The sequence below is a fragment of the Siphateles boraxobius genome, unplaced genomic scaffold, assembly GCF_051911475.1.
Source record: "Siphateles boraxobius isolate OS27281-9 unplaced genomic scaffold, OSU_SipBor_1 31, whole genome shotgun sequence".
Lineage (NCBI taxonomy): Eukaryota > Metazoa > Chordata > Actinopteri > Cypriniformes > Leuciscidae > Siphateles > Siphateles boraxobius.
Window position 1 is genome coordinate 2,458,499 of NW_027508931.1, and position 26,987 is coordinate 2,485,485.

At 41.0% G+C, this 26,987-nt stretch overlaps 1 protein-coding gene across 2 annotated transcripts in view; it reads left to right on the forward strand.

Annotated features, from left to right (window-relative positions):
* megf11 (multiple EGF-like-domains 11) overlaps positions 1 to 26,987 on the forward strand; it is a 130,118-nt gene that overhangs the window by 39,105 nt on the left and 64,026 nt on the right. For both annotated transcript variants that reach the window (XM_077193319.1, XM_077193320.1), the window contains exon 6: positions 7,271 to 7,363. In XM_077193319.1, coding sequence (XP_077049434.1) covers positions 7,271 to 7,363 — 93 coding nt within the window. The remainder of the gene's footprint in view (positions 1 to 7,270; positions 7,364 to 26,987) is intronic.

A 26,987-nucleotide genomic window follows, 5' to 3' on the forward strand; every position in this document is an offset into this window, starting at 1 on the left:
TGAGTAGTTGAAGATCGATTTTTTTTATTTTGGTGTATTATTCCTGTACTAATTATACTAATATTGCAAATGATCCTCTTGAATTTTTTCTTTGAATGAAAATTTGAATCGTGAACAATAAGAGCAAAAAAAAGAAAAGAAAAAAGACATTGAGTGTTGTAACCCTCATGTAAATCAAGAGCTTGTTCACCAGATGTTGTTCTTTCGTTACTAAAGGTCAGTGTAGAAAGGAAGAGGTTTCAACAATGACCTTTAGTAACAAGAATTCTTTTTATGGCTGATTGTGAGTGACCATGGTCTGTTGAAGATAAAGTTGATCTTATGTTTCTGTCCTTATTGAGTGGGATTGTGTCCAGCTCTGTCTGTAGCCTGAAGGCACTACTAACAACCATGGGATTAGGTGCAGCTGGGATAGGGATCAGTTTTGACATTGTCTGGTGGTTTGAGTGGAGGAAGGCAATGACAATAATCAATAATGTTCTCATTACCACACAATAGCTGCAACAATTTCATGTTAACAGTTGCTGCTGTAATGGAACCACACCATCTGTGAAGAAGATGGTAGGCATTTTTTTTTCTTTCTCAGTGACCTCAAGCTACGTTTATTACCTCTGTGCTGTTTAAAACATGGCTGCACATGGAGTTTAACAAAACATTCTTGATAAAAGCAGATTTAATCGGACGAGCCATGTTTGAAACCAGTGTAAAATAGTCGGTATTTGCACTTCAATTGTATTCTCACTCTGTTCATGCAGCAAGATGCTACTGTGCCTTGCATGCAACCATGATGAACAGTCTACCTTTAGGCTAATGAACTGAATTACTTGACAGAAGAATTGTTTATTGTGATTATTTAAAAAAAGCAATTATTTATTGAACATTTTCTTTGATTATGTTGCTGTAATAGTTTTATAAAAGTAGTAAACCACTAGATGCTGCGTGTTAGCTGTTTTACCTCCCTTTTTCCTGTTTTTAATAGATTTTGTCAACCTTTTTTTTGCATTGAGTGTTAAATTCTTCCTTTTTTATTTCATTTGTGGACATATCCCTATTTGTTAGACATTTAGTAAATAGTTCAATAGTTCATATTTTTGTGCTAACTTTATTTGATTTCTGTGTATAATTTGACCATTGAATGTAAGCTGGCAGCAAAAAGTATAATTTTTGTGCAATCGTTTGGACACCTTAGAGAGGTATGTGGATTTTATGTGGAGGTAGGTTTTTTTTTTTTTTTTGCTGTATCTGCTCTGTATATAATCCTTCTGCTCTCAGTGGCAGGATTAAGAGCTTTGTAGAACTAGCTATGTTCACTTCGCAGGGACAAGAGAAGGTATTAAAGCCATTTTCATTACATATATGTGGATCTTTGCTTTTCTTCTAAATCTCAAACACCTCAGGGTTTATCCTCGCATATGTGCCTTTTATGAGCTGCTTTTTTAGTAGAATCATCCCCTTGTGCATTATCTGCATTTAAAGACATCATTCATTAATGGCCTAAACCAACACAGAGTTACTTTGAAGGTGACATGTTTGCAGGTTGTTTTCTGTGCCCATAGTTCACTTAAAAATTAAAATTCTGTCATCATTTACTCACCCTCAAGTTGTTTCAAACCTGAATGAATTTTGTCCTCCTGCTGAAAACAAAGGATATTTTGAAGAATGTTGGTAACCAGACATTTGATGGACCCCTTTGACTATGGAAGCCAATGGGGTCCATAAAGTGTTTGGTTACTGACATTCTTCAAAATATCTTGCTTTGTGTTCAGCAGAAGAAAGAAATTCATGCAGGTTTAAAACAACTTTAAATGAGTAAATGATGACAGAATTTCATTTTTAAGTGAACTATTCCTTTAACCCGCATGTACTGCACCTATCAATCCCAAACTGTTAGTGGGTTTAAAAGAGAATCTTCTGTAGTGACTGTATGCTTTCTAACACAGAACCTTTAGCCATTGAGTTTATTCCTGCAATACTGTAACACTAGCACTGTTTTGCATGTGTGAATTTAATATTGAGGAAGAGACCTTGCTCATACTGAGCTGCAATGACTTCTCTTGGAGCCAAAACAGTTTACACCATCTGGTCAGAAGAGTCTCAAATAGTTAGTGATGCAGTATTAATGATGCTATGTGCATGCTGTAGCTTCTTGCTGGAGGATTAGTTGCTCTAATAAAGTCCCATGCACCATCTATCGCAAAGTAGATTTCTCATATTAGTTTTTATGATGGATTAGATAAGATCATGCATTTGCCTGTGTTTGATTTTAAAAATCTTTTTTAGTTTTATTATTAATAAGTTCATATTAGTAGTACATATAAGAAATACATTATAGAAGATGCATACAGTAATAAACTTGGATTATTTAATGTGATGATTGATTGTCAAACTGTATGTTTAATTCTTTGGCCAGATGAGTATTCAGTGTAATAATGCATGACAATTACAATTAGCTCTATTGTTATAAGGTAAGATAACGCCACTGTGTAATGAGATTAGCCCTTTATCAAAATGAAAAACATAATGTTTCACTAGAGCTTGCAGACATGGTCTTTTTCTTGTGTAGAAGGAAGAAGATTCATTGAATTTTAATTAAAATGCAGGAGCTATTTTCTGAATTATTATAGACACGAACATCAATTCAGCTCTTGGGAAAAGGCACTCTTTATCCTTTCACCTACATCACATAAATTAATTTTAATTTCATGAAAAGATGTGACAAATTAGCATTTCTTCTCATTTGTCTGATCAGAAATTGCTGATTGTAACAAAAATCAATCATTTCATCACCAGAGTTTTTTTAACCACCCTTTTGAGCACGTTGTATGGCTCCATTGATTTCAAGAAGTCAAATTGATGTCTTTGTCAGCAGAAAATGCTACAGGTTTTTTTTTTCTTTTTCTTAAGCTGGTGAAGAACTGGCATGCTTGAATATCAAGTTCTCAGTGTTGTGTAAATCCATACTGCATTATTTGCCAGTGGCAGCTTTAGCATTTTCTGTGTGTGGAGCATTTCTGCTCAAAGCACCATCCTCTGGGTATTTGGGATTCTCCCTCTCCCCATCCCCTTTCCTGTGCTTATGTCCGATATTGAGGGCCCAGTCAAAGACTGAATGAGTGATAATCTATAGCCATGCTGGCCAGGAATGAAGGAAAGACCTGCCTCATCCACACACACACAGACACACACACACACACACACACACACACACACACACACACACACACACACACACACACACACACACACACACACACACACACACACACACACACACTATCGGTTAAAAGTTTGGAAACATTACGTTTTTCTTAATGTTTTTGAAAGAAGTCTCTTAGGGTCCTATTTCGACGATCTAAGCGCATGATCTAAAGCGCAAGGGTGCAAGTGCACTTTTGCTAGTTTAGGAAAAATGGCCGGCGTGCGCGGCGCATGGTCTAAAAGGGTTGTCCCTATTCTCTTAGTGAGTAATGAGTGTGTTTTGGGCATAACGTGAAATAAACCAAACAGAGTCTCTTCTCCCATTCCCTTTAAATGTCAGAGCACAAACGATCTGCTTGTGCGCGAGGTAGACGCAAGCAAGCAGACCATATACGGGACAAGCTGGATTCCACCATGTCTTTATGTACACAATATTATTCTTTTACATTGTAATCCTTTTATTTTTTATATTTGGTTATTTTGTGTGCTGCTGCGCGTCGCTGTGTTTGTAAGCAGAGTGTACGCAGGTTGTGCGTAAATTTGCTATTTAAACAACATGGCGCAGGACGTGAAAATGATAACTGCTTCGGGCTGAAACTAGCAAAAAACACTTGCATCGCACTTGGCGCTGCATTGCACCGGGTGTATGATAAGACCCTTAATCTCATTAAGGCTGCATTTACTTGATCATGACACAGTAAAAACAGTAATACTTTGAAATATAATTACACTTTAAATTAACAGTTTTCTTTTGTTTTTTAAATCATGATACACTTCCATTCAAAGTTCGGATTAAGTAAGATAAAAAAGAAGAAGAAAAGTAATTAATACTTTTATTTAGCAAAGGCACATTAAATTGATCAAAAAAGACTGAAATTAATTAAATATATTTTTAAAAAATTATAATAAATGCTGTTCTTTTGAACTTTCTATTTATCAAAGAATCCTGAAAAAATAAATATTAAGCAGCACAACTGTGTTTAACATTAATAATAAAAAGAAATGTTTCTCTAGCACTAAATCAGCATATTAGGCATAAGAAAAAAATTAGTTTGGTTCCGGTTTCCGACCGACCCTGTCAATATATGTGCGACCCAAATTTATTTTATGAGCTTGGGGAAGAAATAATGCAAATTAAATAAATACACAAATAAAAAACTTTGAGGCGAACTATAATTTATGTTTTTGTACAAACAGCACCGTATTTGTATAGCCTGTTGTCCTCCAGCAATGCGAACAAAAGAGGCAGCCACTGGCATTCACACATCGTTGTTGTCATGTAGATGCACTGCTGCGCTTGTGACAGGGCGCATGAACTGAACGAGCAGAGATAGAGAGAGAGCCCCGGTCGCGCGCGCGCACTCTCTCTGCGGTGCCAGGCGAAAAGTATAGGCTTCACCGTCTCAAAACTAAGCACTGTCTTGCTCTCTCTCCCTCGCACATATTAATGAAAATAAATCGACACGATGTCAAGGTCGGAAGACTAAAGTTTCATGCGGAGCATTCGGAGATTTATTTTTTCCTGAATTACCACTGGGTGGGAATTGTGCTAAAATACGTTGCCTTATCTTCTCTGCAAAGCGTTCCACACATTCAGCTGACATATAAACCACACTTTAAATAAAAGAAAAAACTATCCAGTGATGAAATGTTTTCTGTGATGATGACACAAATCTTGTGGGATGTCCTAACCGCCGGGATAATCACACAACGCGCACACGTCCGATAATGACACGTCCAATTCGCGAACTAATGACTCATTTGAATCGATTCGTTTTAATGAATGGTTAAAACAACTGATCTTTCCAACACTGAACTCACGAGACGTCTGACGTCCCGTTTGCCCCCGTGCACACATTTAAAATCAGCGTGTGTTTGTGTGTAACATGCTGGGACACACAAGGTGGTAGAGTACATGTATAGGTAGGCTATGTTATGAAAAAATAGAGTAGCTTTTCCATCGCTACTGTAAATAAAAACTAGAAAAATAATATGAATAATTTCCTTTCTATCACTTGCTATCCACTATCCAACCGGAACCAAACTTTTTTTTTTATGCCTTAGAATGATTTCTGAAATATCATGTGACACTGAAGATTGGAGTAATGCGGAAATTCAGCTTTGCCATCACAGGAATAAATTGCAATTTAAAATATATTACAATAGAAACCAGTTACTTTAAATTTTAATGTTTTTACTATATTTTTTACTATATCAAATAAATGCAGCCTTACTGAGATTAAGGACCCTATCATACACCTGGTACAAGGCAGCGCCAAGCGCGATGCAAGTGTGTTTTGCTAGTTTCAGCCCGATGCAGTTATCAAATCTTTAACATTAAAAAATCGTAATATTCCCAAACTTTTAACCGGGACTGTATGTATGTTTATATGTATATATTTCCACCCATAATTTAGTTTATGGACCATTCATATACAGTGCATTCTAAATTCATAAAAACTTATTTTTTGTTACTTAAGAAGATTCCCTTGAATAAAAAAAATAAATTTGTCCCCTTCCCCTCAGTATAAATATGTATAGTTATATTTCAAAACAATTTACTGGAAAAAAGCAGATTATCATAAGCACCACAAAATGTGTGGGCACCAAAATAATTCACTGTTCCCGAGGTGTTGACATTTAAGATTTGTGTCATAGTTCAGGGCTCCCGTGAACGTGACAGAACTTGAAATATCGCTCTTTACTGAGTGGTTCTTGTGCGGTTTAGAGGAACACATTGAAGTATAAAGGGGGGAGAAGTCCCAACAATCCCTTGAATTGATTTATTCAGATTAACACACACTCCACTATACTACTACATAACACTTTATGAGAATCTGAATTCATTAAATTTTCAGTTTGTGTTTAATTGAAATTGTGTTTCATTGTTTTATTGTGGTTAGGAAAGACTTCTCTCACTGTTACCCAAGAGAATCATAATAAGCATATTAGCCGGACAAGATAAATGCCTGTCATCACATTGTGTTTATCAGGTTTCTTTCAACAAAATGCATGACCGGCCACATTAACTTTACGTTGTTGATCGAACCAACCTTCACATATTTCATGGTCAAAGATAAGGACACACAATAGCATCTCACACTTTTTTTTTTGTTACCTTCTTCACGCTAAAATCTCTAGTAGTACATGCTCTCTTCCGCCCATACTTGTAGAGTCACTGCTGATTCCAATCAAAGTGGATTGTTCCAGAAGCTTTGGGGTCGACTGTTTCCTGACTCCGATAAGAGCCTGTCGGTTTGAGTCCTGCTGGCCAGGTGACCTTCACTCCCTTAAGCATTATTCATACTTAACGCCTATATATTTTCCCTCTAATTCATCTTTTTCATCATCCTGAAAAGCATAAAAAAAGTCAAAAATAAAAAAATCCAAGTAGGTCATTTTATTATTTGTCCAAATCCAAATATCTGACCGAATGAGAGGTCCCAGGCAGGAATACTAATGCTATAGACAATCAATTCGATGCTGTGCTGTTCAATAGGAATGATCAAGAAAACTGTACACTTTGTAAACAGCATGAAGGCTGGCTGGCGCTGTCTTAGAGCATTGTGGCAAAGTGCAGGCTGATCAAATTTGGAGGGATTTACAGCTTGTTTCCTTGCGGCTGTGGCTGCTTACGTCGGCTAATTTTGCATGGAACAACCGGTTCACGAGATGTTGACCAAGGGCTCAATCTCTTAGGAAATTGTTTAGCATGTGGTCAGAGTGAGCGTTTTAAACGTGTGGCTAAGGGCTTTGCTCTGGCGAGGAGGCATCGGTGACAGCCATCTTTGGAAAATAGCCAGCGCAGTCATTATCCTCCATATCAGCATATCAGCAGACATTTGCGGCCATCTAAATAATGTCTTACAGGAGGGCACAGACCTACCGTGTCTGTACCGCATCCTGTGCTTATTCACGTTTCTGTCGTATGCAAGATGCACACAATGCCTTATTTGTGTTTGGGAATGATCTCAAACCACAATCATTCTCTGCAAAGTGTTTTACTAGAATATTTGTCTATTTCTGCCAGGTTTATTTAATGCATTATTTTCTGTTCTTTTATCTCTGATAGCACGATGTACCGAAGAGTGTGCCCACGGTCGGTGTGTGTCCCCTGATACGTGTCAGTGTGAGCCAGGCTGGGGAGGACTGGACTGCTCTAGTGGTGAGTTCACTCTCTCATTAACTCTGAGAGCACAGTTCACTTCATTAAGGCCTTCTCGCTCTCACATAGTTAATGGCTGCGCCAGTCCCCAGATGCCACTGCAAAGATACCATGTTTCTCACTTACTCTCTCTTCTTGTGCCAGCTGTATTAAAAAGTAAAATCATGGAGGAAGAATGTGTAATTGTGCAGCTGCATTAAAAGGTTACTCTTTGCGCTAAAGGTCTGAGAGGAAAACGACAGATATGAACTAGTTTTGTGTATTATTGAATTTCTTCAATCTCTCCATGCTTTGCCAATTTTCTAGTTGTATGACATTAAAAGGTGTATAAATTACTTTGGGTTTTCTAAAGTAACACTGTCCAACTGCACGACACCAGCAGTTAAAGTTAAAGCTATGATTGGTTCACGTGATAAATTCTGCCTATGATCGTGTTTACCAAGCTTGATGATTGATGATCTGAAAATAAGTTGACTATTAGAAAGAGCAGCTGGACATCAGTTCACAAATAAAATATATTGTTTAAATTGTTATTATTTTGGAATAAATGTAAAAATGCTTAAAAACACTAACTTGTTGACATTTATACTTGGTCTTAATAAATAGATAATAATGTTTATATAACAGAAAAATTTAATTAATTGTAACTGAGTTATGCATTTAAATTTGATTTATAAAAGAAACTGCCTCCTCATTTCAGGATACCACTGCACGCCACTGATATATATACAAGCAATTAAATCAAAAGGTGTACTATTAATAATGACACGGTGTAATATGTCATGTGTTGTTATTCAACCGGGGTTGTATTTACCTAATTTTAAGACCTGCCAAGTACCAGATGATTTTTTTTATTATGTCCTGAAATGTGAATAAATGTGAAAACCTTGTGAACATTTAATGTGAACATTTATTATGTCCTGAAATGTGTCCTTTTAATGTGAAAACCTTTTCTCTGTTTGATTGACAAGCATGATCCATGGTATCCAAGTATTTAAAGTTTAACAAATCAAAGCAGTCAAATAACTGCTTACTTGTAGTTAGAAACTGTTTTGATGGATGTAAAAGTAAAATAAATGTTGTGAATAGGGTTGCCACCTTCAATACAAAAAAATAAAGGACGCCTGCTGCAGCGGGGCCCAAAGCCCTCGGGGCCACAATGACCACAGGCCCGAAGGTATGCCAATGGTGGTATATCATAACTCAAAACATATTTTCAGGAAAGTACTAAGATCAGTACCAATGGACATTATAATAAGCTATCTGCTATTGAAATCAGTGTGAATAGATGCAATCACTCTCTATCACAAACAACGTTAACAAAGTGTGACAATGAGACCACAAAAAAAATTGCCTTTCGTCGGAGATGTATGTGAGATGTTAACCATACTTTATTAACTTATTAAATTAACAGATCCATAACTTATTCTCTATAAATTAAAAACAAATGCATTGATACTCAAACAAATACTCAATTTGATTGGAAAAAATATATATAGTGCAGGTGTGACGATGAGGCTGAGGCGTTTGGATCCATCTGCAGTAGTTTATTGATACAGGTGAGCCAGCATAGAACAGCAGACAAAAAACTCAAAAACAGCTCACAGATAAGGGCAATCCAAGAATAGTGGTTTAAACAGGCAAAGGTCAGGGCCGGCGGCTGAGGTTCACAAACGAGTACAGAGTCCAAGTCAAAATATACAAGCAAGCACGAGAAAAAGGGTCAGAGATAGCGTGATAGCGTCAAATTTTCAAAAAAAGACAATGAACAGAACAGTCCAGATAAAGGGGAGCAGATGGGGAACAGGTGATACTAATGCAATAATGAGGGGATAATCAGGAGATGATGAGCAGGGAAGGAAGATGGGAAATGCAGTCCTAGTACGCAGGAGAGAGAGAGATCTGATGCAACCAGGAGGCGTCGCTGAGCGCTCCGTGACAGAGCCCCGCACCCCCCACCCCCCCAACCTCCCCCCCCCCCGTGCGAGCGGCTCCGGAAGCGAGGACCTGGTCGTCGGCGGGGTCTACCACGGGGTCTTGGAGCAGGTCGATCTGGGTGGCCTCGGTGAAAAGCAGTGATTAATGCAGGGTCCAGGATATCCTGGGACCTGAGCCAGGAGCGTTCCTCGGGGCCGTACCCCTCCCAGTCGATAAGGTACTGTAACACCCCGCCGCGACGTCTGGAGTTCAGGACCTCTCGCACCGGGTAAGCCTCAGCGCCGTCCACCTCAATGGGGGGAGTCTGCACAGGAGCGGCCTCCTCCAGACTTCTCTCTTTCCTGGGGAGAATAGCGGGTCTGAAAAGGGACACATGAAATGTGGGTGAGATCTTGTAATGAGCAGGGAGAGCTAAACGAAAAGAAACTGGTGTTATCTGGCAGAGGATCTTGAATGGCCCGACGAAGCGAGGAGACCGTTTCCTGCTCGGGAGCTTGAGACGGAAATCTCGCGCAGAGAGCCACACCCACTGGCCGGGTCGATACCTGGGACCCTCATGCCTCCTCCGATCCGCCTGGTGCTGAAAATGGCGGATGGCGCGTTGTAAGTGAACGTGAGCAGCATCCCAGGTGGCCTCACTGCGCCGGAGCCATGCGTCTACTGCTGGGAGGTTGGAGGGCTCCCCGGCCCACGGGAAGAGTGGTGGCTGGAAACCTAAAACGCATTTAAAGGGTGTTAGACCAGTGGCAGGCTTTAACAAGGAATTCTGGGCAAACTCTGCCCAGGCCAGAAAGCGACTCCAGTCCTGCTGGTTCTGGTGGCCCACTGTAGCACCCGGTGGCGGAGTCTGGCTGGAACAAAGAGACGGTCGGCGGGACACTCTGGTTGAGCAGGATGACTACTTAGAGACGCAGTGACCTCAGAGATGATGTCCCATTGAACCGGAGCCACGATCAGAGGAGATGGAACAATGGGTTCAGGTTTCGATTCCTCACAAGGACCGTCAAACTGGCGAGACAGGGCGTCAGCTTTGCCATTCTGGGAGCCCGGCCTGTAGGTGATCTTGAAATCGAATCTTGAGAAGAACAGTGACCAGCGAGCCTGGCGAGCATTTAGACGCTTAGCTGACCTGATGTATTCAAGATTCCTGTGATCAGTGAGCACAGTGAAAGGCTGGGCTGGCGAGCTCCCTCCAGCCAGTTCCTCCACTCCTCAAAGGCAGCCTTCATGGCCAGGAGTTCGCGATCACCCACGTCATAATTGCGCTCCACCGATATAAGCTTGCGAGAGAAGAAAGCACATTGGAACATCTTAGCCGGACTTCCCTTCCGCTGAGACAGAACAGCCCCATCTCCTGTGCTCGATGCATCCACTTCAACGATAAACTCCCTCTCAGGATCTGGGTAACGGAGAATAGGAGCGTAAGTGAATCTCTCCTTAAGTAGATCAAAGGCCGGAGTACAATCCGCCGTCCATTTAAAATATTTGCCCCCTTCTCGAAGCAGCGATGTGAGAGGGCCAGCGACTACACTGAAATTGCGGATGAATCTGCGGTAAAAGTTGGCAAAGCCCAAAAAGCGCTGCAGCTCCTTAACAGAGGAAGGTTGGGGCCAATCCACCACGGCTCTGACCATGCTGTCATCCATCAGAACTCCATCCGCACTGATGATATAGCCCAGAAAGGAGATACGTGTCAGGTGAAACTCGCACTTGGAGAGCTTGGCATAGAGCTGGTTATCGATCAGGCGCTTGAGAACCGCAAGAACATCCTGGACATGCTCCTCAAAGGAATCAGAATAAATCAAAATGTCATCAATGTAAACAATAACTCTCTGATATAACATGTCCCGGAAAATATCATTTAAAAAAGCTTGGAAAACAGTAGGACTGTTGGAAAGGCCGAACTGCATGACCCGATATTCGTAGTGCCCAGATGTAGTGGAGAACGCCGTCTTCCACTCGTCACCACTCCGAATGCTAATCAAGTTGTATGCGTTCCTCAGGTCCAGCTTAGTGAAGTAGGTGTCAGTACGGAGCATCTCCAGGGCTGCTGGAACCAATGGAAGGGGGTAGCGGTATTTGACTGTCACCTTATTAAGACCACGATAGTCAATGCACGGCCGAAGACCCCCATCCTTCTTCTTAACGAAAAAGAACCCGGCGGAAGCCGGAGATGTGGAGGGAGTAATAAAACCTTTAGCCAGCTTTTCATCTATGTATGCCCTCATGGCCTCAGTTTCAGGTTGTGACAGCGGGTGAACCCTTCCACGTGGTGGTACGGCCCCAGGCAAGAGCTCGACGGCACAGTTCCCAGTGCGGTGAACAGGGAGGTGAGAAGCTCCCAGAGCCAGATCGTGGTATTCGGTGGGAATTTTCTGAAAATCTACTCCCTTGAGAGCAGCGCTGTGGAGATCAGAACCTTGGACAGCGGCTGTGCATTGGTCTGACAGAACGTGGACCACCGGGATATTCTCCTGTCAGACCAGAAAATTTGGGGGTTATGTCTCTCTAGCCATGGAAGCCCCAAGATAATAGGATGCATGGGTGAGTGGATCGTGAAAAACTGGATAGATTCAGAATGCAGTGTCCCGAAACAGATCGTGAGGGGTTGTGTGGTGCATTGCACCTCTCCAGAGCCTAGGGGGCGCCCGTCCAGCGCCTCCACCGTCACACCAGACTCACAGGAGGAGAGAGACACGATGAGTTTTAGTAAAAGCAAAGTCGATAAAATTTCCCTGCAGCTCCAGAATCGATCAGGGCTTTTATGTCTAAAGTTTATCCGTTAAATTTTAAGGAACAATCCACAGAGAATAAGTTAGAAGAGTGATTCAGACTCACCGCAGTGGAATTCTTGAGTGCTGGATTAACCGGACAGGTCGCCCTCAGATGTCCCGCCTCGCCGCAATACATGCAGAGACGATTACGGCGCCTCCTCTCTCTCTCCGCCATAAATAGGCGAGTGTAACCAATCTGCATGGGCTCCGACTCAGAATTGGGGAAAGCACCCTCGAAGAGACTGGATCTGATAGGTGTGCGTCGGGGCGCGAATTAGGTTGTCGAGGCGGATGGCGAACTCCATAATTTGACTCAATGATTTACCGTCGTCGCGGCACGCCAGTTTTCCCTGGAGCTCCGGGCTGAGTCCCTTGCGATACAGGAGCTTTAAAGTTTCCTCCCCCCATCCGGCCTGGGCAGCGAGGGTCCGAAACAAGAGAGTGTAGTCAGCTGCGGTCGAATTTCCCTGGCGTAACGTGAGCAATAATTCTCCAGGATCCTTCCCTCCCGCAGAATGCTCAAACACTTCTCTAAATAGGGTCAAAAACTCATTATAAGAGGGGAAAGCGAACCGACCTCCATATCAGAGTGCAGTGGCCCATTCCAAAGCCCGGCCGGTGAGCAGAGAACACATGAAAGAAACGCGGCTCTCATCAGTGGAGAGGGACTTGGTCTGTTGGTCAAAATACAAGCTGCACTGCAACAAAAATCCCCTACAGGTAGAGGGTGAGCCATCAAACTTCTCAGGAAGGGATAACATGGGATGATTTGAATTGTTACTCACGTCAGGTGGAGCGGGAGCAGATGCAGCTGGACTCGAGGCTTGATTATCAGCCGCGCTCGGCGGAGATAAGGCTCGGACTGATCTCACGAGTTCCTCTGTGAGATTTGGCAACTTTGCCAACTGTTGCTGATGAGTGGCCAGCACATTAGCTTGAGTGGATACCTCTGAGGCCAGTCGATGGAAATCTGCTGGATCCTGTTTCGGTGAAGTCTTCTGTGACGAAGAGGCTGAGGCGTTTGGATCCATCTGCAGTAGTTTATTGATACAGGTGAGCCAGCATAGAACAGCAGACATAAAACTCAAAAACAGCTCGCAGATAAGTCCAAGTCAAAATATACAAGCAAGCACGAGAAAACGGGTCAGAGATAGCTTGAGGGTAAATCAAGACATGTCTTGTCACAAAAAGACAATGTCACAAAAAGACAATGAACAGAACAGTCCAGATAAAGGGGAGCAGATGGGGAACAGGTGATACTAATGCAATAATGGGGGGATAATCAGGAGATGATGAGCAGGGAAGGAAGATGGGAAATGCCGTCCTAGTACGCAGGAGAGAGAGAGATCTGATGCAACCAGGAGGAGGCATCGCTGAGCGCTCCGTGACAGCAGGAGACTTTAGCAAAGGATCTTGAACATCAAAAACATCAGTAGACCAGAAGTAGTAGTGTTCAATATTGGAATATGTTAGGCCTACTTTTTTTTTTTATAAGTGTACTTCTTTTCATTCCGTGCAACACTGAGTTGCTGTTTGTCTTTAAAACATGTAACACCATCCAAACAGTGATACCACACATAAATAACCTATAATCTACAAACATTTCTAAATTTAATTATTACACTATTTTTATTATTGGTAAGAAAATCTATTTATGTATTTTATTTATGTATTCAGACCTGTTGTTAATTCTTTAGTGTTAAAGGATGAAATTCTCTAGATTTGTTAAGCATAAGTTATTTTCTTCACACAAGCACATTTTTATTATTAAATATCTGTTAAATATATCTCTCTGTTATTTCCTATTTAAAAAATGCATGACTTGTGTCTGACTGTGTACCTTAACCGTAATAAACAAATCATACCATAATGTATGGATATAATTAATTTACATTCTAACATTATTTCTTAACAAATGGGCATAGGCAGCATATGAAAACGTAATCAATCAGAACATTATTGAGCTGATTAACAAACTGCTTTTTGACAACTGAGAAATACGGGACAAACCCTTATTGATTCAAAATTTGCGCTGTTTATTTCACAAATACGGGACGATTCCATATTCTAAGGGACAGGTGGCAACCCTAGTTGTGATCTCTGCCATTTTTGTAGTTTTTTTCCGTAGAACTACTTTTTTTTTAAATTAAGTCTAAATTCCTTGTCATCATTGCAATCATTATTGTTTATCAATTTGATTGATTAGTCGTTGCAACCTTACTCAATACAAAGCTAGTCAGGGTGATAAGTGACAGAAGGACAAAATAAAAGGAAGAGTGAATGGATAGATGAATAAATTGCTGAATTGATAAGTTGATGGATGGATGGATGGATTAGACAAAGCTGGCCTGTTTTCTTGCCCCAGTACTTGGTGAAATGATCTTCATCACAATGAGATTGATAAGTAGTGCACTGGGTGGAATCAATCTGCATGTGAAAAACAAATTGGATAATGAATTGGTTAACAGGCCATACCTCAATGGATGAAACATTGCGGGACAATATAGGAAGCCATCGACATTCACTCTCTAATCAACTAAATGATGAAAAAGCAGGTTGTAGGAGAAACTATAGGTTGAGAGAGAAAGAGATATTGACTTGTTTAATATAAATGTGTTTAGAGGAACTTGAAGGCAGTAGGGACAACAAACTGAACCTCTTTCATGTAAAGAACAGCAGGGCTGCAAACTTCTTGACCTTAGAGATTTGCGCTGAAGTAGGCATGTAAATGTCTATAGTCCTTTCTGTCCAACATCAGTCACTGATGTACAGCTCTTGTCAACGTACATGACGCCAGATATGCTGATTTTATCATTCAAGACGTGTGTTTTGACTCAATTCGTTAATTTTTACAGCTTGTTGACTCGGTTGTGGCTCACTTACTGCCCATATTTACCAGTGAATGATAGTTGCAGAAGGCTCTGTATGGATCTATGGGCATTTTCATTAACAAAGGAGCCATTTCATGATTACGAACAGTCTGTAAATCACCAGCTTTCTTTCTGAGGCAGTGGCCACAGCGGAGGAGGCGCAGGCACGACCACCTCTAATGACCTAGACCGATTTTCTACCGTTAAAGCCACTTGCAGGAACAAGGTTCCTCAGTGAGGGACCAGGGAAAGGAACCCACCTCTGAAACTCAAGACCCTCCCCTGGGTTTGTCTGCCTGAGAGCAACACATTCTTCTGAGCAGGTGCTGTTCTGTACTAATCCGCCTTATTAAAACAGACCTGGTGATTGAGACAGAAGCATTATTCATAACTTTTATATTTCCATACCGGGCGTTAGGCCAGGCTTTTTCATTTATGAGCTTTCATCTGTAGAAATGAGGAATGGGAGCCAATTTTTAAATTAAATCTGACCTCTTTTTTCACTCGTACATAAATGGTGCATCATTTTTTTTATTCCCTTTTTGCCATTCAAGGTAAATTTCTCTTCTCCTTCTCTCCCTCACGTGTGGATGAGTGGTGGGAACCTCGGCTGTCCCGGGGTGAATTCTCTCATCCCATTTCAGTATCCTCCTAGCTAACAGAGAGACAAATAGTCATAGATCGTTAATCACAATCAGGGCTTTCCTCACCGACTGAAATGCCTGCTGATGGAGTCAACATGGAGGTATGAGAGTGAGATAAAGCTGAGTATTATGGGCATTCTGAATGAAAGGAGTATATAGGATAATGCTAAGCAATGGGGATGATATGGTTATGAAAAACAGAGCTGCTTTTGGGCAACTGAAGAGCTTGGAGTTGAAGTGACGAGCTTTGCGCTGACGTTCTGGAGCAGCATCAAAGAGGCTGGCCAGCGTTACTGGAGCAGCACCCACTAGGAGCCTGCTATTTGGGTCAGAAATGAAAACTGAAAGGTGGAGCTTATCGCCAGGATGAAGGGATCAAAACGAAATGAAAGAATGAGAAAGAGAGGGAGGGAGGAGAACAGGAAGGGCCTGTCATTTCGCTCCTGCTGAGGTCAATCTGCCATTGCCCAAAGACAATGTAGCCGTCACGTTTGTCAGTCTGCAAATGTGAGATATAACCTTGGATCGTTCAGAAAGCTTCAGGTGCGAAAAGTCACTGCAAGGTCATCTGCAACATAAAGGCTTTTACACAAATCTGAATTATGCTCTTACAGTGAAGCACTCATTTCACACGGTCTATTTAAGATTCCTGTGTCAAATTTACTTCCCGCTACTTTGGCAACAAAGTTTCATTCTATTTGATAATTATTTCAAAGCATTAGAATAAATGGTGGACTGGAGGACCAAAGAGAATGCTGAGTTTGGGGAGTTTCTCCAGAATTCTCCATTTCATATTGATTAGCCTGGGGTAAGGATTGATGTTGTGTAACACATTTGATTTTTTGATACAGTATATCAGCAGCAGCAGCAGTCTTTATGATGACTACATCTTCATCAGTGTCTAGCTTGTCATTATGGCCAGAAACATGCATACCAGTTTGGATCAAAGCTTTTATTAAATATGATTAAACATGGAAATGGGCAAGTTTTGATCCAGCCCATATAATTGCTTAGATGTTGATTCTGGTTTAGTGTAGTCAATCAAGAAATTGTCTGTTGAGGTCCTGGGACAGCATCTACCTCAAACACAGGACTATCAATAAACAACCAATACTATAATATTTTGTTTTCAAACTGGAAACCACCAAGGCTGATTTACAGGCCAATAATATTGGTTAACGCTTTATTTTAAGGTGACATAGTTATGTTACTACATGTACTTACTATAGTTATTACAGTAAATTATGCATTATTACAAGTAACTAACCCTAAACCAAACCCCAACCGTAACTCTATAGTAAGTACATGCAGTTAATTAATGTGTACTTATTTGAGTACGTACAATGTACAGTAACTACGTCACCTTATAAATGAAGTGTAACTACTGTGAATTACAATAGTTCTACTGTTCTATTGGGTCCAATTATGCTTTTTCAATGTTTCATCTTTTGTTAATGTGTAATGTTGCTGTTGGACTACAACACATTTTTCCCGTCCTTTGTTATGTCATAATGTTACTCATTTAAATAATCCCCACCCACAGAATACACATAAAAGGGGACGAGGCCTAGTTGAGCTGCATTTGAGAAGACAGTGTTGTCGCTATGTCAAAGAGACGCTGTTTTGTCCACCCCGTTTGCAAAACTCATTTGTTTGACCATCCTAAGGCTGATGAGAGTGGTAAAAATTGATTTTAAACACTGTTCCTGAACATTATAACCCTAGCGTTTATCTGTGTGCTGCACATTTTACGGAGAACAGCTTCCAGAACCAATCTGTTGTTTGTGGATCACAACTTGTAATTATGTTTTATTATTTGTAGACGTGTTTCTATTAACAGTTCCAATTATAAGTTTTATGTAGTTGCTGATGTAAACAAAGGGCAAAGCTTTACCTCCACTCGCCTTATAGCTAACATAGCTTTTATAAGCTCTCGCTTAAGTTTTGTAAGGCTGTTCACCGCCCCTTAGAAAAATGAACCATGGTTTTGTGATCGATTACTGTTTGTATCGCCATAGTTTTCTTACAAATATCATGATTAAATGGTGTATAACGTATCTAAAATAAGAAAATTACACAAAAAAAACATACCACTCTGAAACGTCCTGTAAAATTAGTGCTTGTAAAGTCAGTGCATGAAATCCATTCTGTAATATCCTCTTGTTTGTTAACAGTCTGAATCAGGCTTGAATTGGTTTGAAATTGACGTCATCCTTAATAATTACACCTGAGCAGATGAAACTCGCGGTTATGGTTTGATATCTTCCGAACACGCAGTGCCAATCACAACACACTGGGCCAGCTAACCAATAGCAGCACATTTCGTACTTCGAAAAGGGGGGCTTCATCGAAACAGGAACTATTGATGCGTTTGAGCTAGGGCTGAAACGATTCCTCGAGTTACCCGATTACAAAAATTCCTCGAGGCAAAAACTCTGCCTCGAAGCCTCGTTAAATTCCTATGACGCGCACTATACGCGCGACGCAGGGATTTGATTGTTTCACACGGACCGTTTATTCACACAGACCTCCTGTTCAGGAAGCATATATTTTGAATTTAGTTGGCGCGATGGCGGAGAATAAATAGGTAAATAAACGGCAGAAATTGTCTAAAGTGTGGGATCATTACACACTTAGTACTTAATACACTTAACTCGCTGAAACAAGGTAACGTAGTCTAAGCCTATTGATGTTCGCTGATTTTAATCCCATACTGTATTTGTAGCGATGTCGTGATGCGGTTTGACTAGATATGATTTTTAGCTTTGATGACATTTTTAAGTAGTAAACGTAACTATCACGTTCAATTGCAAGAGTATAGCCTAAAAAAAGAACCCCTTCACACACACACACACACACGCCAGTCAGACAACTGCAGCAATGCATCACATATGCTTAAACTTTTATGTAGCCACGCAACAATCATTTCAGCATGCATACACAGTACACTGTACACACTGTACGTGATGGAGGAACAAATTTTGTATTGCAGTATTTGCGAGACCTTGTTTGTATTTCACGTCTGCCAAATACAGACAACAACAAAAAATTAAAGTCCCCAGCCTGTTGGTTTTTAATAAAGATTCGGAGTACTCATTTTTCAGTTAAAACGCACGGAACCAAAAGTGCCTCAGCTTTTACTGCGTGTTCAACAACAAGTCACGTTACAGCTCTTCTTCAGCGTTAAACTACCAGAATACACAAATATGCGTAGATGCTTAGAGTGGTTATATTATAACATCTTAAAGGAAAATTCACATATGAGATAGCTTTGATATTGTAACTTGCATACTATATAACCTATAGTATATAACTTATAACAGCTTTAACTGAAATATACACAAGTTTAATATAACTATTCTGTTAATAAAACACACACACAAAAAAACATCCGATTACTCGATTAATCGATCGATTAAGTGCTAGATTAATCGATTACAAAAAGAATCGATAGCTGCAGCCCTAGTTTGAGCCAGATAGGGGAGAGAGGTGCTGTAATAATGTAAAATATGACGTGACGCCAAATGTGATAGTGTCCCATACCTGGAATTTGCATTTCACCCAACCAGCAGTAAGTATTAAACACACACACTCACCGTGGACACAGACCCAGAGCAGTGCCTTGCTCAAGGGTACATCAGTTGTGGTAATGAAAGTGGAAGAGAGCGCTGTTCATTTCACCTACATTTCCAGCCAGTACTGAGACTCGAACCTGCAACCTTCGGGTTACAAGTCCGACTCTCTAAGCATTAGGCCTGCCTACAATACGTGAAAAATGTCTGTTTTTTTAACAATTAAGCATGAAAGCATATTCTAGTACACCCCAAAAACAAAATCAAGACTTCGTAAAAGGGCATAATTTGACCCCTTTAATAAAACTATTAATAAAAATAAAATAAAAAACAGTATTATATAACTGTCACAGTTTAAGGAGTCCAAAGACGAAGGTGTGTCAAAAGTTCCAATACAAAGGTATTTAATAAAAGAATAAACTCAGATAATCCAACACAGTGTAACAGCATGTCTACAAACAATAGCCAAACATGAACTGAGGAAACACAGGAACTTAAGTATACCATGATAATTAACTAAAAGATGTGATGATCAAATGAAATGCCATGGTAATCGATAAGAGCGGGAAACTTAAACTAAGGGACCAGGTGACTGATGATAAACAAACTCAAAGTCCATGAAAATGAAACTAAACCAACAAATGACTAAATATATGTGACAAAAACACTGTCTACACCAGATGCGACAGTTGCTGCAGTGTTGCAACAGCTTGAGGCTTGACTTAACAAAGCGACCATTGCAAATCCAGTTGTTCTTCGTGTCAGAAGTAGCACGTACGCTTGGAGTACATGAAAAAATAGAATGGATCATAAGATGTGCCACGCCACATCCAGTGTATCATCACTGATTATAATGGGTTCTATTTGCTTTTGTTGTGTAGATACAGTGCAAGATCACGCTTTTTTTCCACACAGCACTATGAATGGGTCTTCATAACATGAAAATATGAAGCTACCTTAATATTTCAAGACAATGGGATCTTGACATTTGTGGGTAATTGGCATCAAAAAAAGTATGAAAACCCATAGGTTATGTTTTATCTCACTTTTCGCTTGACTTTACATTCACTTCAGAAATATGACAGCTATACTCACTATTTTACCTCATATTTTGCTTGCTTTATTTTTGTTGTCAATTATTTTCCAAATCCATTTGTGAGATGACCAGATTCTGGCTTCTTTCCAGTATAATTAATTCCACTGAGGAATGTATGTAATTTCAATATTTACTGAAATGTAAAACATTTAAATGGGTAAATTACTAATTAATACAGTTGTTTTCCTTAGATTAAATGCTTATAAAGATTTTTTATTAAGTTTTTTTTTTGCAAATTGTAAGAGAACTGTTTGCAGTGCTAATGAAATTCTCTGTGAAGTTACACAATATATCATGATATGATTTTTTTCCCGCAACATTGCCCAGTCAGGGTGTTGAGTGGGACACAGTTACATTTGCATTGCAGAATATTATAGTCAGGTTCTGTGGCAGCTTGACTGCCATGGCAACAAAACAGCAGGACCTACTGGCAACAGAGCAAAACATAATTTCATATTAAGTGAACATAGCGGTTTATGAGTGACAGATCATGTCTGATCGGCATTCATTTACAAATGATAACAACAGGTCATTATTTTTAACACTTGACTTACTTTTACCTTTTACAGTATACTGCTATTCAAATAATCTATTTCAGGTTGTAATGTACATACTACGATATAGCCCCTTGGATTGACATGGTTGAGCCAGATTGTTATGGTACTGTAGTTATGCAGTGCGCTCTCAACTAATGACTTCTAATGGCAGTTGTCTTGGGAAGTTTTTAGGAGCCAATTTTTCTGCATTAGTGCTGGTTGTGATGATGTAAAAGAAATGTGCGTGGGTTCTGAGGAAGAAGAAATAGAAGGGAAGGGGTCGCCGGGGAACCTCAGGGCTCACCTGCTCACGACACCTCATTTATCAACAGAGGCCCTCAACAGATGGTGCCAATCCAAATGCGCATGAATATGTTGACATGATACAGCGTCAAAGGGAGAGAGAGCGAACTGAACGTACCTGAACTTTGAATTTAACTGAATTGAATCAAATGCGACAGATGGATGTGTGATTAGAGTGGGGAAAAATACAGAGATAAAAATTTACATAAAAGGAGTAAATACTACAAAGAAATGGAAGACCTATTCAATGTTCAAGAGAGGCAAGAAGTGAAAGTTGGCAGGAAAGAAGGACACACACTCGCCGACTCTCCTCAGTCATCTACAAAGCAGTTAAATAAATCATTCTCTCATTCCCTATTCTCTCATCCCTCTCTCCTCTCTTTGCCTCCTTTAATCTCTCTGCACTGCATCTGCTGTGCTCTCAAAAGCTCCAAATACAGACACTCCGCACCAGGAAGTGCTCTTAGCTCACGCTTATAAGAGCTTTATTGGCTTTGTTTAATGTATATGTGTGAGGCTGTCTATTTGTGTAATACAGTATGTGTGTGTGTGTGTGTGTGGCCTGGTAAACCCTACATTATGGGGACAAAATGTCCCCATAAGGATGGCAATATCTGAAATCCTTGTTCGTGTGGGGACATTTTTTGGTCCCCATGAGGAAAACAGCTTATAAATCATACTAAGTGATGTTTTCTGAAAATGTAAAAATGCAGAAAGTTTTCTGTGATGGGTAGGTTTAGGGGTAGGGTTAGTATAAGGGAATAGAATATACAGTTTGTACAGTATAAAATTCATTATGTCTATGGAAAGTCCCCATAAAACATGGAAACACTAAATGTGTGTGTGTGTGTGTGTGTGTGTGTGTGTGTGTGTGTGTGTGTGTGTGTGTGTGTGTGTGTGTGTGTGTGTGTGTGTGTGTGTGTGTGTGTGTGTTGCTGGCATATACACTACATGACCAGAGGTATGAGGTAACTCTTCCATTTAACTGGTTTAGCTATTTCAGCCATTTGCTATTAGTAGAATGGGGCATACCTTTTCTGTTCCCGCATGACCAGCGGTGACCCTGTGCACAAAGCAAGGTCCAAAAATCAATGGTTTACAAAGTGTGGTATGGAAGAACTTGACTGGTCTGCACAGAAGCATGACCTGAACCTCACAGTACACCTTTGGTGTAATTGGAAAGGTAATTGGAGTGCAGGTTACACAGATTTAAGTTTAAATTGATTTGTTTTGTTAATTAATTGTTGATGTTATGGTAAATGTATGGTTTTAATAGTGATTTATATATCTATTATGATTGGATTGTAAATGAATAAATGAATTACTTTTATTTTGGTATCAGCTGTAAACAGGCCCGTGGTGGGTAATTGGTAGAATCGGGAGAATTCCCGGTGGGCCGCTTCACTTGTGGGCCGGTCGAGGATGTTTTTATTTATTTTTTACATTTTTCACGTTAGTCCAGGGGTCTCCAACACGTCGCTCGCAAGCTACCAGTAGCTCGTGGCCTGATTGGAGGTAGCCTCTCAAGGGGCTGTTCACATCGCGTCTTTTGAGCGCTCAAGTTCGTTATTTAAAATGTAGGATGCTCATAATTGAAGCGACGCTAAATCCATTAGCAACTAAAACTTTGTCGTTGTGGAGAGCGCAGTGCATGGTTACATAGCAACGAAAGACTTTCGACAGACGAAAATTCGACAGACGCATTTTACTATTAATAATAAAAGATAAGCTAATGTGCATTGTAAACGTCAGTAATTTATCTTTTTTGACTCATTCTTTTTATAAAAATGATTTAAAGGCTGAAATATGCGAGGTTTCTTTTTATAAATCTTTTTTTGTCAAAACTTTATTTGAACTTGTACATGTTAGTAGATAACATGTCGCAAGACACTCCTTTAAAATCTGGCCATCATTTTTAATGTTTAAAACTTGGTGAATGGATTTTATTCTTTAGTATTAGTAGGCCTACTTTTTGAACAGGATTCTGTGATTCTTTCTCTGAGAGCTTTTATCTCCCGGGGTATTTAAATCAGGGGGCAGACATCCTGTTAAGACAGGGGCCGAGGCCCGGGGAATGGAGTCTTCACCCCGAGGTGGTGGAACTCCTATGGAAACATTTCGGTCTTGCCGAGGTAGACCTATTTGCTTCTCGAGAAACATCACACTGCCCGCTGTGGTTCTCTCTCAGCCATCCAGCCCCGCTGGGGTTGGATGCGATGGTACATCCGTGGCCGAGGTCACGCTTGTACGCTTTTCCCCCGATCGCTCTGCTCCCAGGAGTTCTGGAGAGGGTTCGCCGGGACGGGCTCAGTCTCCTGCTAATAGCCCCGTTCTGGTCGGCCCGGATATGGTTTGCGGACCTAGTGTCTCTCCTCAACGGCTCTCCCCTAGAGATACCGATCAGGAGAGATCTGCTCTCTCAGGCGAGTGGGTCGATCCTTCACCCCCGTCTAGAGCTATGGAGGCTGTGGGCTTGGCCTCTGAGGGGGCCCAGCTCATAGATTCTGGTCTCTCGGCTGAGGTCGTTGAGACCATCCTCCGATCCAGAGCTCCCTCCACGAGGAAGTTATATGCCGCGAGGTGGAAACTTTTCACCTCTTGGTGTGGAGAGCGCCAGCAGGACCCAGTTAACTGCCCGGTTGGTACAGTCCTGGATTTCCTGCAGGACCGTCTCTCCACAGGGTTATCCCACTCCACACTGAAGGTGTATGTGGCGGCCTTAGCTGCTTACCACACCCCTTCAAGTGGAGGTTCCCTCGGGAAACACCCGCTTATGTCTCGCTTCCTTCGTGTCACCTTGAGGCTGAGGCCTGCAGTTCGCACAAGGGTACCAGCTTGGGATCTGGCCGTCATCTTAGAAGGTCTCTCCCTTGCTCCTTTCGAGCCCATCGAGGAAGTTTCGGAAAAGTTTCTTACTCTAAAGACTATCCTTCTTCTCGCTATCTCATCTCTAAAAAGAATTGGAGATATTCAAGCAATTTCGGTGGCTCCCTCGTGCCTGGAATTTGCTCCTGGTTGGTTAAGGCCTTTCTCTTTCCGAGACCAGGTTATGTTCATAAGGTTCCAACTGTTTCAGTTAGACCTATAGTTCTGCAGGTTTTCTGTCCTCCGCCTTTTCTGACGTCAGACCAGGAGAAAATTTATTTGCTGTGCCCAGTTTGGGTTTTGATGCTTACGTCCACAGAGCTGCCCTGTGGAGGAGATCGGAACAACTGTTCTTCTGTTTGGGTCACCTAAGAAAGGGTGTCCTGCATCTAGAAAAAGGATGAGCAAGTGGGTGGTCGAGGCCATCCCACTTGCTTATGGTTCGGCCCATCAGCCTTCACCTTTGGCTGTAAGGGCTCATTCCACCCGGAGTATGGCTGCTTCTACAGCTCTTCTTTCAGGAGCTTCTCTTCAGGACGTTTGTGATGCGGCAGGCTGGTCCTCACCGCACACTTTCGTTAGATTTTATTCCCTCGATCTTAGCTCCACTCCCGGGGCTCAGGTTCTCTCGTCGGTTTGTGTCTCCTAATGACACACGACGGGGATTTGGTCGTATGGGGATGTGGGTATTGCGTTCCCACTGCGATTTCACGCAGCGGTAGTCCCTGAAGGGGAACGTCCCGGGTTACGTATGTAACCCTAGTTCCCCGAAGGGACGGACGCTGCGTGTCCTGCCATACTCTCGGCATCCCCTTGGGTCGCTGCTTCAGTAACTTTTAAGCTGGCGTATTGTGTACTCAGGGGATATTTATAGCTTCCTGGTCGATGACGTCACTCGCCGTACGCTCATTCTCTCCATTGACTGATTTCATTCATGCTTCAGACGCGTCACGCTGAGGGCGTTCCCACTGCGATTTCACGCAGCGTCCGTCCCTTCGGGGAACTAGGGTTACATACGTAACCCGGGACGTTTTTACAGTATAACCAGTATAACTTCTCAGCTTAAGTTAGTTATTATTATTTAACCTTTACATTATTTGTTGAACCATGGTATTAATAAAAACTACAAAATAGTAAGAGCTGAACTGTTGCTTTTATTCATCCAATTTCCACCACCATGGAAAAAGTGGGCCAGTCTTAGGCCTGAAACTCCCGGGCTGAAAAGTGGCCCCACTCCAGCCCTGGCTGTAAATGAGAAGGAAGTTGTGAGAACAGTGGCAGTTATGAAGATCTTGAGCATTTACCTTTTCAACCGTCTTATCCAGTTTTTGTATTCTATATGTGCAGCGTAAAATCTAAACCATCTGCACATGATGGGTGGTTAAATTTAAAGTTGGCATGAAATAAAATTTCCCCGTTTTTTTATTTTATTATAGAGATTATAGATCTTATTGTGAGCAATTTGTCCAATGTACGTTCATTTGACTCCACTTTTGAGTGCAATGCCAATATCTCAAAATACAATTAACGATGCATAGAACAAAACCCCCGTCACTCTTTTTCTGATAATCCATTACACTTTTATGTATGTCACTATTTATGTTTCATTGCAGCTTTAATCAAAATCTCATCATAACTCAATCTTCCAATGAAAACTACATTCTCTCTGGTGATGTATGCCAGACTTCTCCAATCATTTAGTCCACTTAAACCCCACCCCTCCAAAGTCAACTGAGCTTGCATTCGTTTGAGTGCAAATCGAATCAACAACAAATAGATAGAACCAAGTCTATTTGGTTTTTTAATAAACTGTTACACTTGGATGTACGTCACAATATGGGGAAAAGATCTGTCACTACTTCTGTTTCATTGAGACTTTGGGGGGCCCTATTTTAACGATCTAAGCGCATGGTCTAAAGTGCACGGTGCAAGTGCACTTAGGGTGTGTCCGAATCCGCTTTTGCTAGTTTAAGGAAAAATGGTCGGTGCGCACGGCGCATGGTCTAAAAGGGTTGTCCTATTCTCTTAATGAGTAATGGGTGTGTTTTGGGCTTAACGTGCAATAAACCAATCATAGTCTCATCTTTCATTCCCTTTAAATGCCTGTTGAATCTGATAGTGGAAAGACTGAATGTGTCTCCAGAGAGAAAACGGATCTGCTAGTGCGCAAGGTTAAACCACGTGAGCAGACCATTTACGGGAGAAGCCAGATTCCATCATATCTATAATAATAATCTTACTTTGTAATCCTTTTATTTAAAAAATTTGGCTGATTTGTGTCCCTATGTGTGTAATAAGCAGAGTGTCCGCGCGTGTTGGAAAAAAAATATTGTTCCATTGACTTTAGACCAGGTTTCAGTTGGTCAATGGATGCGCCAACAATGCGCCTGAACACACCTCGTTTTCAGACCAGCACGCCCATGGGCGCACAAATGGGCGCAAATCCATTTGCATTTTAAATAACGTGGTGCAAAATGTGAAAATGATAACTACATCGGGCTGAAACTAGCATAAAACACTCACGTCGCACTAGGCGCTGCATTGTGCCGGGTGTATGATAAGGCCCTAAAGGTGTACTGTGTTATCACCATCTGTGGTTGAAACACAAAATTGCTAAATTTCCTTCCAAATCCGTTGTTGACTTAAATCCCAAATGTTGACTTAAAATATAATTGCAGTAAACCGGAGTGAACCAGGGTAAGAACACAGTTTTCAGTTCAAGTTATATATGTACTAGCTCAGAATTTGTTCATTTTAACCCATACATTTTCTGAAGAGGACCTTTAAAATTTGAATGAAGAAATTTAGAAACTTAGATTTAGCTGCTAAGGACCAACTCTCTATTAATTCTTATGTTTTTGAAATTAAATGCCCATCAAGAATATATTTAAAGGTGTGTTGTTCAGGTCATACTTTTGGCTTTTAAAGAGTGTCCTTCCCCTGGTTAAGTAGCATGCATTAAAAAAAAAAAAAGGTGTCAGAAAAGTCCAGAACCTGATCACTCACAGTAATTGTGCATTCCAAGC